General features: G+C 43.6%; 1 protein-coding gene across 3 annotated transcripts; it reads right to left on the reverse strand.

The window, feature by feature from the left end:
* Nucleotides 1-1,836: 1,836 nt before the first annotated feature.
* On the reverse strand, nt 1,837-15,357 carry LOC112077028 (pancreatic secretory granule membrane major glycoprotein GP2-like). 3 transcript variants are annotated; one of them, XM_024143636.2, is made up of 14 exons: nt 15,268-15,357; nt 15,107-15,165; nt 14,851-14,914; nt 14,586-14,743; nt 14,341-14,405; nt 14,132-14,225; nt 13,547-13,819; nt 12,953-13,246; nt 11,411-11,657; nt 10,559-10,877; nt 8,770-8,849; nt 8,375-8,594; nt 7,885-8,038; nt 7,501-7,606 (listed from the first exon to the last, which is right to left on the reverse strand). In XM_024143636.2, coding segments are annotated over exons 1-9 (1,068 nt in total). In that variant the 5' UTR covers nt 15,270-15,357; the 3' UTR covers nt 7,501-7,606; nt 7,885-8,038; nt 8,375-8,594; nt 8,770-8,849; nt 10,559-10,877; nt 11,411-11,598. The 3 variants fall into 3 exon arrangements, with proteins under 3 accessions (XP_070297638.1, XP_023999404.1, XP_023999403.1); XM_024143635.2 differs by having other exon boundaries at nt 15,107-15,337; XM_070441537.1 differs by lacking the exons at nt 12,953-13,246; nt 13,547-13,819; nt 14,132-14,225; ... (3 more) ...; nt 15,107-15,165; nt 15,268-15,357 and adding exons at nt 1,837-1,968; nt 5,335-5,475; nt 6,095-6,248; nt 6,637-6,894; nt 7,117-7,267 and having other exon boundaries at nt 7,417-7,606; nt 11,411-11,603.
* Nucleotides 15,358-16,150: the final 793 nt, after the last annotated feature.

Genomic DNA, 16,150 nt, shown 5'->3' on the forward strand with positions numbered 1-16,150 from the left:
GCGTTCTTGAAACGATATTCCAATGTGAAAGAGTCTTTGCAACATTGTGCCACAACAACCTTTTCGATCCRTACAATATTTGCTATTATTTATCTATCCTTCATATTGATTTGACGTACCTATCACTACATTATTGGAGCGGCAGGTAGCCTAGAGCGTTGGGCCAGTAACCGAAAGMTTGCTAGATCGAATCCCCGAGCTGACAAGGTAAACATCAGTCGTTCTGCCCCTGAACAAYGCAGTAACCCACTGTTCATAGGCCGTCGTTGTAAATAATAACTTGTTCTTAGCTGACTTGCCTAGTTAAATTACAACAATTTATAATTACATTATATAAATAACAATTTATGACAGTGTATTTCATGTTCAGGTGGTTTGGTAACTTCGCTTCGTTGGCTAATTAGCAGCTGTTTAGCCATAATCAGTAGATTTTTGACCAACCTGGCGATACCTTCTTCGTTCTCATTTCGTAAGTCACTGGTGTCTACAGAACTCKTATAGCTAGTTGCATTGAAATAGCTATAGAAAATGCTCCATTATTAAATACAGTTTTGCTACATGAAGTGATAAAACTATTTATACGCCGCCATCTTAAGTGTCTTTGTGCAAGATTTTGGCTATTAAAAGGTAGTTTCGCGAACCATTGCTAACTAGCGTTAGCACATTGCCTGGAAGTGTATGGGAATAGCTAGCATGTTAGCTGCTCCCATAGATGTCAATGCATTGTGCTTATGCCTAGAAGTATATGGGAATAGCTAGAATGCTAGCTTCCCCCATAGACGTCAAATCATTGTGCTAATGCTAGTTAGCAACTTCCTTCAAACTGCATATTTATTGGAGTTGCGGCCAGTGCCTCTGCTAAACGAATATAGGGGAAACACTTCGGTATAATTAATTAAATTGGCTTGAACAACAATATAAATGCAACAATTTCAAAGATTTTACTGAGTTAGTTCATTTAAGGAAATCAGTCAATTGAAATAAATAAATTAGGCCCCTCATCTATGGATTTCACATGACTGGGTAGGGATGCAGTCATGGGCCTTGGAGGGCATAGGCCCACCCACTGGGGAGTCAGGCCCAGCCAATCATTCGTTTTTCCCTTACACAGGCCTTATTACAGACAGAAATACTTCCCAGCCCGGTAAGGTCTACACTTGTATTCGGCACATGTGACAAATACAGTTTGATTTGATGTCTGAGTGTTGCAGTAGCTACCCGTATTTTTTTTTGGTTGCCATTTGGTTAATATAAGGAATTTGAATTATTTACACTTGTACATTTTTGCAATTACATCTACTTTTGATACTTAAGTATATTTAAAAGCAAATACTTTTACTCGAGTAGTATGTCACTGGGTGACTTTCACTTCAGTCATTTTCTATAAAAGGTATATGTACTTATGCAAGTATGATAAGTACTTTTCCCACCACGGCACACCATTCAGGTGGATGTATTATCTTGGCAATGGAGAAATGCTCACTAACAGGGACATGTACACAGCATTTGAGAGAAATAAGCTTTTTGTGTGTATGGACAATGTGATTTTCTTTTATTTCACCTCATGAAACATGAGACCAACACTATACATGTTGCATTTATATTTTGGTTTAGTGTAGTTAGTCATTTGATATATTGGCAAGTGGTTTGGGTGTGCCCGTCACAATTTGTCYACTGAGGTTGCCTACCACCAATAGCATTAGTAGCCACCGTATACACCTACTGGTGGCATTTAATGTTAATCGCTCATTTTGGCAATATTTACTTAGTGAAGACATCTGTACAAAATATATTGAATGAAACCCTGATAATACTCAGGAACAGAGGAAAACGAGATGTGGTTCCATGTGTTTATTGAGGCCTTGCTCTCTCATAATAATTCATTATAGCCTTTTATGCGCTCACACCAAGCAGTGTCAACATCAAGACGCCCATGGTTCCTCCAACGACGTAGATCATTGTCAAAGCCTCATCCCTGCAAGGAAACAGACACATACTGAATTATAGCTACACTTTAAGGGTGATGTGTATGCTTCCATACAGCCGTCACGCGTAAAGCAGAGGCAGCAATTTTTGTAATAACCTTTAAAATGTTGATACATCCTTACATTTTCAACTTGGAACTTGCCGGGTCTTCTCAACTCCCATCTCTAGTTGCAGGTGAAACGTTGGAATTTAGAAAATGCTCTGTTATCAAATTACATTTTTGCCTCATGAAGTAATAGAACAGGAAACCTTTTGCATCTCTTTGATATTTTAAGTAGAAATTGTGCACCAATATTTAATTTTAAAAGACGAAGTCCCATTAATATGACCACATGTAAAATGTAATTAAATCTGATTAAAAAAATAAAGACTACCCAACTTAGGACCAACAAGTTTTCACCATCATAGTTATTTTTGCTGCTTTGACAAAGCATTTCTGAAGAGTTATTTATTTCATGTGATTAGTGATGCATTAAGAAAAAAAAACTTGTCCCTCATTTTAAGGTCTCAACCTGTTACGTGAACTGAACTCACGTTTTAATATCATGAAATTTTCATTTTTTAATTATTTTTTTCCAAAATACATCTTATTCAAATCATAATGTAAAAGCTGGTTCTACTCTTCTTGGCCATTTTATGGTTTTTGTGGTGGAAAACTGAGCGGGTTGAGCATAACATGTTAATAACCCTGTTAGCCATATACAGGCTAGACATTTTTTAACGGTTACATTTTTTTGTTGTAAAGCTTGCATTCAATTGTCCCTCCCTGTTGCATACAACAAACTTCCATCCCTTAGAATACGTGGACAACTACAAATACCTGGGTGTCTGGTTAGACTGTAAACTCTCCTTCCAGACTCACATTAAGCATCTCCAATCCAAAATTAAATTAGAATCGGCTTCCTATATCACAACAAGCATCCTTCACTCATGCTGCCAAACATACCCTCGTAAAACTGACCATCCTTCCGATCCTCGACTTCGGTGATGTCATCTATAAAATAGCCTCCAACACTCTACTTAACAAACTGGATGCAGTCTATCACAGTGCCATCCGTTTTGTCACCAAAGCCCCATACACTACCCACCATTGCGACCTGTACGCTCTCGTTGGTTGGCCCCCGCTTCATACTCGTCGCCAAACCCACATGTCATCTACAAGTCTCTGCTAGGTAAAGCCCCACCTTATCTCAGCTCACTGGTCACCATAGCAGCACCCACTCGTAGCACGCGCTCCAGCAGGTATATCTCACTGGTCACCCCCAAAGCCAATTTCTCATTTGGTCGTCTTCCTTCCAGTTCTCTGCTGCCAATGACTGGAACGAACTGCAAAAATCTCTGAAGCTGGAGACTCATATCTCCCTCACTAGCTTTAAGCACCAGCTGTCAGAGCAGCTCACAGATCACTGCACCTGTACATAGCCCATCTGAAACAGCCCATCTTTCTACCTACCTCATCCCCATACTGTATTTATTTATTTATCTTGCTCCTTTGCGCCCCAGTATCTCTACTTGCACATTCATCTTCTGCACATCTACCATTCCAGTGTTTTAATTGCTATATTGTAATTACTTCGCCACCATGGCCTATTTATTTCCTTAACTCCCTTATCTTACCTCATTTGCACTCACTGTATATAGACTTTTTGTTTTCTTCTCCTGTATTATTGACTATGTTTTGTTTATTCCATGTGTTAACTCTGTTGTATTGTGTCGAATTGCTATGCTTTATCTTGGCCAGGTCGCAGTTGCAAATGAGAACTTGCTCTCAACTAGCCTACCTGGTTAAATAAAGGTGAAATAAAATAAAATAAATAAAAATCCCCAGTCACAAGAGGATTTAGGGCTGATTTAAATGAAATCGTCAACCCTGTTAGTCAACCCTGTTACTTTAATTTTGCACTTAAAATTACTATAGTCAGTGCCTATTATTTAACCTTGATGGGGAAAAAAATAAGTATTATGTAACATGTGTTCGTTATGACAATGTTAAAATCAAATGAAATAAAAAAAAGTTACAACACCCAAAAGGGACAAATTTCCTGGAACGACCCAACAATTACACACCACCTTAGTCATCTCTCATTGATTGGGACAGGCGGGTGTCAGTCAAAGCGATGCCGATGTCATTTACAAAATAGCCTCCAACACTCTACTTAAACTGGATGCAGTCTATCACAGTGCCATCCGTTTCATCAAAGCCCCATATACCACCAACCACTGGCCCTCGCTACATATTCGTCACCCACTGGCTCCAGGTCATCTAAAAGTCTTTGCTAGGTAAAGCTCCACCTTCTCAGCGCACTGGTCACCATAACACCCACCCGTAACACGCGCTCCAGCAGGTATATCTCACTGGTCATCCCCAAAGCCAACACCTCTTTTGCCCACCTTTCCTTCCAGTTCTCTGCTGCCAATGACTGGAACGAACTGCAAAAATCGCTGAAGTTGGAGACTTATAGCTCCCTCACTAACTTTAAGCATCAGCTATCTGAGCAGCTTACCGACCGCTGCAGCTGTACAACAGACCATCTGAAAATAGCCCATCCAACTACCTACCTTATCCCCATATTGTTTTTATTTACTTTTTTTTGTCTCACCAGTATTTGTACTTGCACATCATCATCTGCACATCTATCAAACCAGTGTTAATTTGCTAAATTGTAATTACTTCGCTACTATGGCCTATTTATTGCCTTACCTCCTTACGCCATTTGCACACGCCATTTGCGTTATTGACTGTACGTTTTACACATGGTATAAACACTCTGTTGTTGTTGTTTGTGTCGCACTGCTTTGCTTTATCTTGGCCAGGTCGCAGTTGTAAATGAAACTTGTTCTCAACGGCCTACCTGGTTAAATAAATGTTAAATAAAAAAATAGAACGCAACGCTTGATTTCTGAGTTGCGGTCCTGACATAAAACACTTCGGCGTGGACACCCAAGTGTCTCGATCGATCTGGAAGATCAGAAACAGACAATATGGCAGCGTACACATTGTTAGATCACCTCATTGAGCAAAAATGTATTTCATTTRATAAACGGAGCATTTTCTAAGTTCCAACGCTCCACGACYGCAGTTGAGAAGACACCGGTAAGTTCCAATTARGGAAGTATTGCCATGTAACAGTTTGTTGAAAAATTGTTGCTGGTGCTTTACATGAGTTAAGGTGTACCGGCTGCATGGAAGCATTCATATATCACTGTTACAAACTGAATTAGTATCCAAGACATCATTTGGAGCATCCCCAGATGCCACAGGCCTGTTCAAGAATGTTACAGAAGTTTCAGAAATAAATGTATAGATTAAAACGATATCGGCAACGCTCAAAACGTTTCACATCACACCAACTCACAGTTGGAGAGTTTGGTCCCTGGTGCCGCCTCGGSGGTGACCATCAGTGGTCCTGCTGACACGACCACAGCTACTTTGATGTATGGATCCCATCTAGCTGTTGATCTCTTAGAAAGTCTCTGGGTGGTACAGTTCTACAGAGAARCATAGGAAAATATGTTTAAAAAAAATAATGACCAAGTTACTAATAAATGTGCATAACTGTTTGTTCATAGGAAAATATGTTTAAAAAAAATAATGACCAAGTTACTAATAAATGTGCATAACTGTTTGTTCAATCAATACAAATGTGTTTGTTGAGCAAAGCTGAATATCAGCTTTAAAAAGATGCACTATGCAGAAATCTCCGCCATTTCCTGGTTCCTAAAAGTTTGCCTAATTTCAGGTTATGTGACTAAACAAGTAAGTATAGTGTAATAATCATTATACCATCTAAACCGCTGTGAAATARATTTTCCACAACCAAAAATATTGTATTTTCAGCCGTTGGAAGCTGGTGTACAAAAACTAAAGATAGACGCAAAAACGAAACTTATGAATGGAAAGCATAGAATTAGCTCATATAGACAGATCTACCGCTTCTTAGACTTACTTTCAATTAAAATGACTGCTCTATAACACATTTCTATGTGTATTTGTAAGGTCTAATACATATGTCCTAATCATTCTTACCATTTTTAAATTGAAACAACTTTACTAAGACTTCCAATATATTTATAATGGCAAATAGACTTAAACTTGTTAGAAATTTACCGTAGTACAGTCCTCATCGTGACTGCATATCCGGGCCAGGCAGTGCATGTAAATGGGTAACTCCTTGGGCATAGTGAACATGTGAATGGAGAATCTGCTCCTCTGTGACACACCGTTCACAGAGAGCCAATGAAAGGTGCTGTCAACAGGGCAGCTGAGGACGAGAGAATAGGGCATGATCCTAAACTGCTTTTTTTAAGTCTTGAAAATCCAGGGTCATGCCCAGTAGGTTTGAAACAGAAGATAATGTTTGAAAACCTGGAGGTACCATCTTGTCCAAAAACAATATTTTATACCTCAACAAAATAACCCTATACTCTAAACCTATCCCCCCATCACATAATGCCTCTACATGACATTTTATATTGCTCAATTGAACACAGCCCAGAGTTTAGAATACCATATTTCACACCAGGGTCATATTCACTAGAAATCAAACAGAAGAAAATTGACTAAAACAGGAGAGGCTACCTGAACTTCTCCAATAACAAACTCTTGTTTTTTGTGTGCACAAATGAATATGACCCAGGACAGTAACCCACCCATCTAGGAGAAAGAAGCCCTTGGTTTCGTCCTGTGGATCCGGGCTCTCTGTGGCCCAGCAGGAAACCACTTCTAGCAGGACCTCCGAGGCGAACGTGTTGTTTGTCAGYAGGGCCACCTCGAAGAAGAGTACATCGCTTAGGTGGAGGGCGATGGAGTCTCTGTAGCRGTAGGAGAAGGAGTCYTCGCTGTACATGGTCATGGCCAGCCCRAGCTCATGMGAGGAGTTGTACTCCACCACAGAGTGGGAGGTGATCCTGGAGGTGTAGAGAGGGGATTGGTCAAAACACAGTTTTATGATTCTGATCCATTGTATGAATCAAAAGTCCAGTAGATTACTTGTACATTTCAAAAAAGGGCTACCAGTAATATTCCCTCCCTTTGCAACCCTTGCCAGGCTACAGGACCAGTTTTTCCTTGTAGGTCACAATCAGGAACATCTCCTGGCCCCAGAATTACTCCGATCTGTCTTTTCTTACCACTCCAGATCTACTTTATCTGGGTGTTGCGGACATAGTTCCGGGGGTAGATGCACTTCAGATAAACCTTGAGATCTCTTCGTGTGATGGTCCTCTCGCTGCTCAAGGTCACTGTCAGAGTGTTCCGGAACTCGATGTGTGTTCTGTTCACCTGGACACACACAGAAAATCCTATTCATCACAGAGTGCTGTGCACAATGGCATAATCACATTACACTAGTGCTTGGCAGGTATCCAGTGTGACCTGTTGTTTAGATTCCATTATAACCCCTTTGCACGACTGAATGCACGGTCACTCACCAGCCGTCTCGTTCCACACCGCGAGGGTTTGCGCAACACGCGGAAGTGGTAAAGCTCTCGCTCTCCTCCATGGTGCAACGGCCTTCATTCAAGACAACCGTTACGTCGCCACCGAAGTAGCCAATCAGGAAGGCTTTGGCGATACCTCCGGCCATCGATCTATTCAGGCACTGGGTGAACATACCCTTTTCTGTTGGAATTAATTAACTTTCTTTACCCCCAAAAAGGAATCAGCGTCGTATCATTAGGCACAGAACGGAAGAAACCAGACAAACAGGGAGGGACTGCCTGACTTCTCCAATAGAAATGCTTGTTTTCCATTGCAACACATTTAAAACATAAAACATTTCCCATTGTGTGCCCTATTGAACATGACCCATCAGTAAACAGGAGTGGTGTAGTAGAGAATACAAAAAAAGGTACACCAACAGACAAATTAAATTGCACAATAACAAGAAGCTAACTGACCATAACAGACAGGATGTGAGGCAGGAGGGGGAACGAAGGCAGGCCGACGTCATAGAAGCCATGTTGACACACACAGGTGTAGGAGTTCAGAGTGTTGACGCACAAAGAGTTGGCGTCACACCTTTCAGGTCAGGGGTCGCACACTCATCTGGGTCTGTACAAAAGGGAGGGTAAAGTTACCCCTAGGCGCTGCTCTTGGGTCAGTTTCGCATTCCCCCCCACTAATGGTTAAGGTTAGAATCGGGAGAGGGGAAGCTGACTTTACCCTGGAGGGTAAAAAAACAGCAGCAACATTCTGTGTAATGCACAGAGGTTCCACTATTTCAGTGATAGTGTGCCAAGCAATGTACAAACCCCACATTTGGGACAGGTAACRGCCTAGGTAAGCAAGATTTATAGTTTGAACGCATCACACAAGTTTAAAAAACATGAAATGTTGATAGAAATCTGACAATACTCCATGTGATGCTGTTGTTGGTGGTTCTCTTACCATCCCAGTAGATGATCCCATCCTTGACTGTGATATTGGGTGGCTGGAGGGACTGGATATGGTGCAGCTGCTCGCCAGGTGGTAGCGGTAAGTCTGCATCGGTTATGGAAGCGTCAAAGCCTTGAAAGGTAATCTTAGTTTTGGATTCGCCTTCCAGCTCCTTGAATGCAACCAACTCCACCCTGGTCTTAATCGGGTACTCTTTCAAAAGCTCCTCCAGCTACGGACATGAAGAAATGTCAGTGAGAGGGAGGCCAGAGTTGTGATCATAAGGCCACACGACAGAAAACTTGATTAAACATATCACAAAAAAAATGTATTAACGTTTGTCAAGTCCAAGTAGTCCCTCTCGGTTTCAGTCAGTTTTATTCCATTTGGTGCTCAAAGACACTCACTAGTTTTTCGTAGATGCGCTTCAGCTCAGCCCAGGGCTCAGTCTTTGGGTCCAACACCATTAACCAAGGCACAACGAAGGCTAGAAGTGAGAAAACAAAATGTCACTTTATTTCATAATAGCATAATGCACAAGACAATTAACAAAGCACTCGTTTCAAGTAAACTCTTTACCTGATCATATCAAGTGCATGTAGAATAGCAAATGTGTTCCTGCAACAACATCCATTTCTACCTCCTAAACATACCCAACACTATAAACAACATCTGGCGTACGTTCAGTAGGCAAACGTTGTGGAACACGGGATGGAAATGTCCTGAATAGAGATTACATGCTTCCTTACGCTACGCATCAGAGGCACGTTTGATGCATGCATAAACACTAGTCAAAGGTTTAGACACAMCTACTCATTAAAGGGTTTTTATTTTTACTATTTCCAACATTTTAGAATAATAGTGGAGACATCAAAACTATGAAATAACAAATATGGAATCATAAGAAATGCGTTTGAGCCAATCAGTTGTGTTGTGACAATGTAGGGTTGTTGGTAAATAGACAGCCCTATTGGTAAAAGACCAAGTCCATATTATGGCAAGAACAGCTCAAATAAGCAGAGAAATGACAGTACATCATTACTTTAAGACATGAAGGTCAATCAATACAGAAAAGTCAAGAACTTTGAAAGTTTCTTCAGGTGCAGTCGCAAAACAATCAAGTGCTATGATGAAACTGGCTCTCATGAGGACCACCAGAGGAAAGGAAGACAGAGTTACCTCTGCTGCAGAGGATAAGTTCATTAGAGTTACCAGCCTCAGAAATTGCATCCCAAATAAATGCTTAAGAGTTCAAGATAACAGACATCTCAACATCAACTGTTCAGAGGAGACTTGTGGAATCAGGCCTTCATGGTCGAATTGCTGCAAAGAAACCACTACTAAAGGACACAATAAGAAGAAGAGACTTGCTTGGGCCAAGAAACGAGCAATGGACATTAAACTGGTGGAATCTGTCCTTGGGTCTGATGAGTCCAAATTCAAGATTTTTGGTTCCAACCGCCGTGTCTTTGTGAGACGCAGAGTAGGTGAACGGATTATCTCCACATGTGTGGTTACCAACTTGGAGCATGTAGGTGGTGTGATGGTGCTTTGCTGCAGACACTGTCAGTGATTTATTTAGAATTCAAGGCACACTTAACCAGCATTGCTACCTAGCATTCTGCAGCAATACACCATCCCATCTGGTTTTCGCTTAATGGGACTATCATTTGTTTTCAACAGGGCAATGACCCAAAACACCTCCAGGATGTATAAAGGGCTATTTGACCAAGGACCGTGATGAGTGCTGCATCAGATGACCTGGCCTCCACAATCACCCGACCTCAACCCAATCAAGATGGTTTGGGATGAGTTGGACCGCAGAGTGAAGGAAAAGCAGCCAACAAGTGCTCACCAATGTCGGAAGACTGTTGGAAAAGCATTCCAGGTGACTACCTCATGAAGTTGGTTGAGAGAATGCGAAGAGTGTGCAAAGCTGTCATCAAGGCAAAGGGTGGTTACTTTGAAGAATTTCAAATATAAAATATTTTGTTTAACACTTTTTGGTTACTACATGATTCCATGTGTGTTATTTCATAGTTTTGATGTCTTTGCTATTATTCTACAACGTAGAAAATAGTAAAAATAAAGAAAAACCCTTGAATGAGTAGGTGTGTCCAAACCTTTGACTGGTACTGTATATATGACGATTCCACAACGTTGTGCCCTACTGAACACGGCCCAGATGACACCAACCTAGGTCTTCATTCGCCTCAGGGTGGACGCCACCGGCAGCACGAGGGCATTGACGGAAACGTTGACTCCATCGAAACACACCAGGGCCGTGTCGGCGCTCCACTCGCCATCACACTCTTCCCACACGTCCAGGGCATAGTGCGCTCCCTCAATGAGCCCCGGGAGGCGGAGCAAAGGATCCATCAGCCGGCTTGCTGGATGGTCGAGCCGTTGTCATAAGACAGCTGGTACTGAAAGGCCACGCCCTGTCCGGTCCCACCAATCACAGCGCGCGTAGAGTCCTCAGGACGGTAGCGCAGTTCTGATACACCTCTGGGTCCTATGAGAGAGATGACGTAGGGTGAAGTTGACCCTAGACGCTGATCTTGAGTCAGTTTAGCATTTCCCCTCTGATGGTTAAAGTTATGATTGGGGAAGGGAACTGATCCTAGATCTGTACCTAGGGGAAACTTCACCCCTGAGCAGAGAGGAGAAGCAAAGACCCACCCCAACATGGCAGATACAGGCTGTTATAGTGGTCTTCAATACTGGTCCTATAGACTCTACAAGGGTGGGCAGGTTTTTGTTCCAGCCCAGTACTGCTGCACATACATACTGTCTACTAAACTAATCATCAATTCACTTGAATAGTTGAACAGGTGTTGGATTAGAACAAAAGCATGTACATAAAAGCATGTGACCGCACTTTCTTTAATCACAATCAAGCTGATTAAATTATTAGGTTACCGTTTAATACATTTCTCCATTCAATCCCCCACTAAATGCATCTCCAACCTAGTAAAAAAATAAACATGAGAGCTGCCCAACATCGATCACGCAACATGAGCCTTGAGGCTTGGCTCTGTAGTTTACCTGTGCGAGCGCGTACGGTCTTGGAGCTCATGACCAGCTGTCTCCGCACAGCGCTCTACTCTAGCCGAGTACTGGCGGCAGGGCAGCAGGCTGGCCACCGTGTGGCTGGTGAGCAGGTGGTGTAGTGGAGCGCCCCTGGTGGTAGATCCTGAACATGGAGATAGAAGAAGTTTTCCTCACCACCCAGCTCAGGGTGTAGTTGTCCGGCCCGAGGAGGTCTGCCACAGGTTCTCAATTTCTGAGTGGACTAAAGAGAGGGCTGATAGTCATTTCCAGAAGTGTTCACCGTAAGCAAGTAGGAGAAAGGCAATTGAAGAGTGGTTGAAAACAGTGCCATAGATGAACGGATGTTATGGGTTTACTTTGGCTGCATATCAATAGAAGGGACTTCCTCGTCTCCTTCCCCTCATGTGCAATGATCAGAAACTCTGTTAGAATAGATGAAAGTACCTGTCTGACATTTCCTCAGAACACCGGCCCTACTCCTCAGAACACCGGCCCTACCTCCTCAGAACACGGCCCTACCTCTCAGAACACCGGCCTACCTCCTCAGAACCGCCACCTCCTCAGAACACCGGCCCTACCTCCTCAGAACACCGGCCCTACCTCCTCAGAACACCGCCCTACCTCTCAGAAACCGGCCTACCCCTCGAACACCGGCCCTACCCCCTCAGAAACACCGGCCCTACCCCTCAGAAACACCGGCCCTACCCCCTCAGAACACCGGCCCTACCCCTCAGAACACGGCCCTACCCCTCAGAACCGGCCTACCCCTCAGAACACCGGCCCTACCCCCTCCAGACACCCGGCCCTACCCCCAGAACACCGGCCCTACCCCCTCAGAACACGGCCCTACCCCTCAGAACACCGGCCCTACCCCCTCAGAACACCGGCCCTACCCCTCAGAACACCGGCCCACCCCTCAGAAACCGCCCTACCCCTCAGAAACCGGCCCTACCCCCTCAGAAACACCGGCCCTACCCCCTCAGAACACGGCCCTACCCCTCAGAACACCGCCCTACCCTCAGAACACCGGACCCTCCCTCAGACACCGGCCCTACCCCCTCAGAACACCGGCCTCCCCTCAGTCAAAACACCGGCCCTACCTCCTCAGAACACCGGCCCTACCTCCTCAGAAACACCGGCCCTACCTCCTCCAGAACACCGGCCCTACCTCCTCAGAACACCGGCCCTACCTCCTCAGAACACCGGCCCTACCTCCTCAGAACACCGGCCCTACCTCCTCAGAACACCGGCCCTACCTCCTCAGAACCACCGGCCCTACCTCCTCAGAAACACCGGCCCCTACCTCCTCAGACACCGGCCCTACCTCCTCAGAAACACGTACGGCCCTACCTCCTCAGAACACCGGCCCTACCTCCTCAGAACACCGGCCCTACCTCCTCAGAACACCGGCCCTACCTCCTCAGAACACCGGCCCTACCTCAGATTTACGCATATAAAGGGAAGGAGACAAGGAGGGGAAGAAACTTAAGACTATTGACACTCAGCCTAGCAAAGCATCAACTAGGTGGATCTTACCAGTATTCCCGTTGATTAAGACCATTCTGCTGTGGCGAGCCTCCGTGCCCGCCTGGCACACCGTCTGCAGGCCAAACTTCACCCTGCTACAGGGCGGCAGGTCAGACTGAGAGAACACAAAGGTGTCCAGTGTGTGCCTGAAGGACCTCTCCTCCAGGACATGGTTGGTGCCATTGAGGTAGAGGACCGTGACAAGGAAGAAGGAGAACTTGCGGTTGTCGGGACAGTCCCAGGACACCGTGACACTGCTGCTGTTCCACAACGTCACCTGGAAATGTCTGGGGACTTCTGGGTCTGGATATGAATAGAAATTATACAGCAAAATGTAACAAAGTAATTACTTCATAAATATCAATACAACACAGTGCTGCTCATATCAGTACCGAGCTCATGGGACGAGACATAAGGTATAGTCCTCAAATCTATACTTTATGCTTTTATATCATCAAAAAGGCCTGTAAATAACAGTTTGAACCTTAAGATTGGTGTGATTACACAGGGTGACAACGACTAGAGCTACCAAGGGTGTATTCACTAGGAACCAGCATATTAGTGTTGCTACAGTGTGCACTAATGAACACACCCCAACTGTACCTGTGATAGTGGAGAGACAGGTAAGCGAGTGGCTGCCTGCCATCTCCACACAGGCAGCATAAGAACTGCAGGACTCCAGGGCTGTGAAGCGGTAGTGGTTGGAATGGGTACTGTCCACACTAAGGGCAGCGTAGGCCTTCATCTCAGAGTGGTATAGGGACACAGAGTGGATGGGGACAGGGGCAGCCAGGGGCTGCATCTTCTCTTTCCAGGACACCAGTAACATGGAGGTACTCCTGGACTCCAGCGTCAAGGGATAGCGCATGGTGTGACCTAGGAGATGGGAGTCATGACTACATTTATGACCTGCACATCTGGGTATATGCCCACTACACCACTGATCGTCACCTGAATTCTGTCTCCATCTTGATTTCATTTTTGCGTCTCTCTCTCTCGTCTGTATTCCTTTCTGACGATTAATCTGTGTCTGTCTACCTACCTTCATCTCTCTCCTTCCATCTCCCTCCCTTTATCTCTCTCTCTCTCTCTCTCTCTCTCTCCCCATTTATTTGTCTCTTTCCCTTCGTGGCTCTCTGTCCCCCTCTCTCTCACTCTCGAATGAAGACAAAGACGTAACAACGTTACCGAGCATGAGGATGAAGTCTGGGTCCTGATAAAGGTACAGAGCGCTGTTTTCACACGCAAACACCTCATTGGTGGAGAACAACTCCAGGGCTTCCTAAGAGCGATAACATGAGAATGGACAAACATTAATCTTTMATTCAAAAGGGACATTATGGTGACACCAGAAAAGAAGAGGAGAATGTGATCACTTATATTACAGGTCTACCCACCAGAGTGCTATTGATGGGCTGTTGGTCAGGTTTATGTATACTTCTGAACTCAATGGAATGTGAACCTTCAAGTGAATAAAAACATAATAATTATACTGTAGCATGATCTAATGAACACCAATGGTAATCTCAGAATCCCAGAACTAAAATATTGCGTAATTTGTTTAGATGAATGGATACAGGACAGTGTTTGTACTTAGATACAGTCTTAACAATGAGTGGAAGGGTGGAAGACCTATACTTACCTGGGAAGATGGAGAATATCCACTTCCGAACCATGACACCATATTGAAGTGTCAATTTGTGTTCCACAGTAGTGGCAACTGTCAAAGATGAAAATGTGTCCTCTCTCCAAATGGATTTCAATTTGGTGTTGTTCAACAATAAATGTCCTTCTGGCCAACTGTAGAGAATCAAAGTGAACAAGACACATAGGTGTAAGTTAGTGCAAAGTGCATGGTTCAGAAGTTTGGCGTGATTATGTGTTTATTTAATACTGGACTTATTTACCTGCCAAACAAGGAATTGTTGCTTATCTTCCAACATATGGAGAACGTAAAACTACTGCAGCTTCCTGCAGATTGTARGAAGCTAACGTTACATGTCACAATTAACTCATGAAAATCAACCAAACCCTGCGTCCCGGGAGGAAAATAAGCTAAATACATGTTTGTGTGTAACTCATAATTGATGTGGAAACAGCATAGCCACTCAGTATCAATTACAGACACAACAATAACGCACTTAGCACGCACAGGCTACTTACCGAGAGATATCGTGTGAGGTACAAGAATGAACAATATAAATGGAAACGCGAAACAGGTCCTGCAAAAGCAAAGTCGGTGTTCTTTATCAATAATCATGGCCACCTTAATTCACCATTCGATTAATAATACAAGAACGAAATTAAGTATTTGTTTAGCCTACATGTTTCTTGCGACTGTTAATTTGCACTCAGGTATTGGTAAGCGTGATTGAGTTGACGAAAACAAACGACTGACCTGACGTCATCGATTTATAATGATTGACAGGTGCAGGTCAATCTGATAGGACCCACTGTCTTGGTGCAGGTTTGATCACAAATTATTTGCACAATATCATATATTATGATGATTAAGAAAGGAGAAAATAGAGAGAGCTGGTAGTGTCAATGATCAGATAAATTGTGATGAACTTTCATATATTTTGTGGAACATTAATTTTGAGCAACATGGTAGACTCATGCCAATTTTGTTCCAAATAATTAGGTTTACTATTTGGAGGGAGGCTATGAATCAAATCAAATCAAATGTTGTTAGTCACGTGCCGAATACAACAGCTGTAGACCTTACAGTGAAATGCTTACTTACAAGCCCCCAACCAACAATGCAGTTTAAAAAATATGAATAAGAATAAGAAATAAAAGGAACAAGTAATTAAAGAGCAGCAGTAAAATAACAATAGCGAGACTATATACAGGGGGTACCGCTACATAGTCAATGTGCGGGGGCACCGGTTAGTCAAGGTAATTTAGGTAATATGTACATGTAGGTAGAGTTATTAAAGTGACTATGCATAGATGATAACAGAGAGTAACAGCGGCGTCAAAGGGGGGGGAGGCTGGGGGAGGGAAATGCAAATAGTCTGGTTAGCCATTTGATTATATGTTCAGGAGTCTTATGGATTGGGGGTAGAAGCTGTTTAGAAGCCTCTTGGACCTCTGACTCCGCCTGGTATAGAGGTCCTGGATGGCAGGAAGTTTGGTCCCAGTGATGTACTGGGCCGTACGCACTACCCTCTGTAGTGCCTTGCAGTCGGAGGTCGAGCAGTT

The sequence above is a fragment of the Salvelinus sp. IW2-2015 genome, unplaced genomic scaffold (assembly GCF_002910315.2).
Source record: "Salvelinus sp. IW2-2015 unplaced genomic scaffold, ASM291031v2 Un_scaffold4208, whole genome shotgun sequence".
Classification (NCBI taxonomy): domain Eukaryota; kingdom Metazoa; phylum Chordata; class Actinopteri; order Salmoniformes; family Salmonidae; genus Salvelinus; species Salvelinus sp. IW2-2015.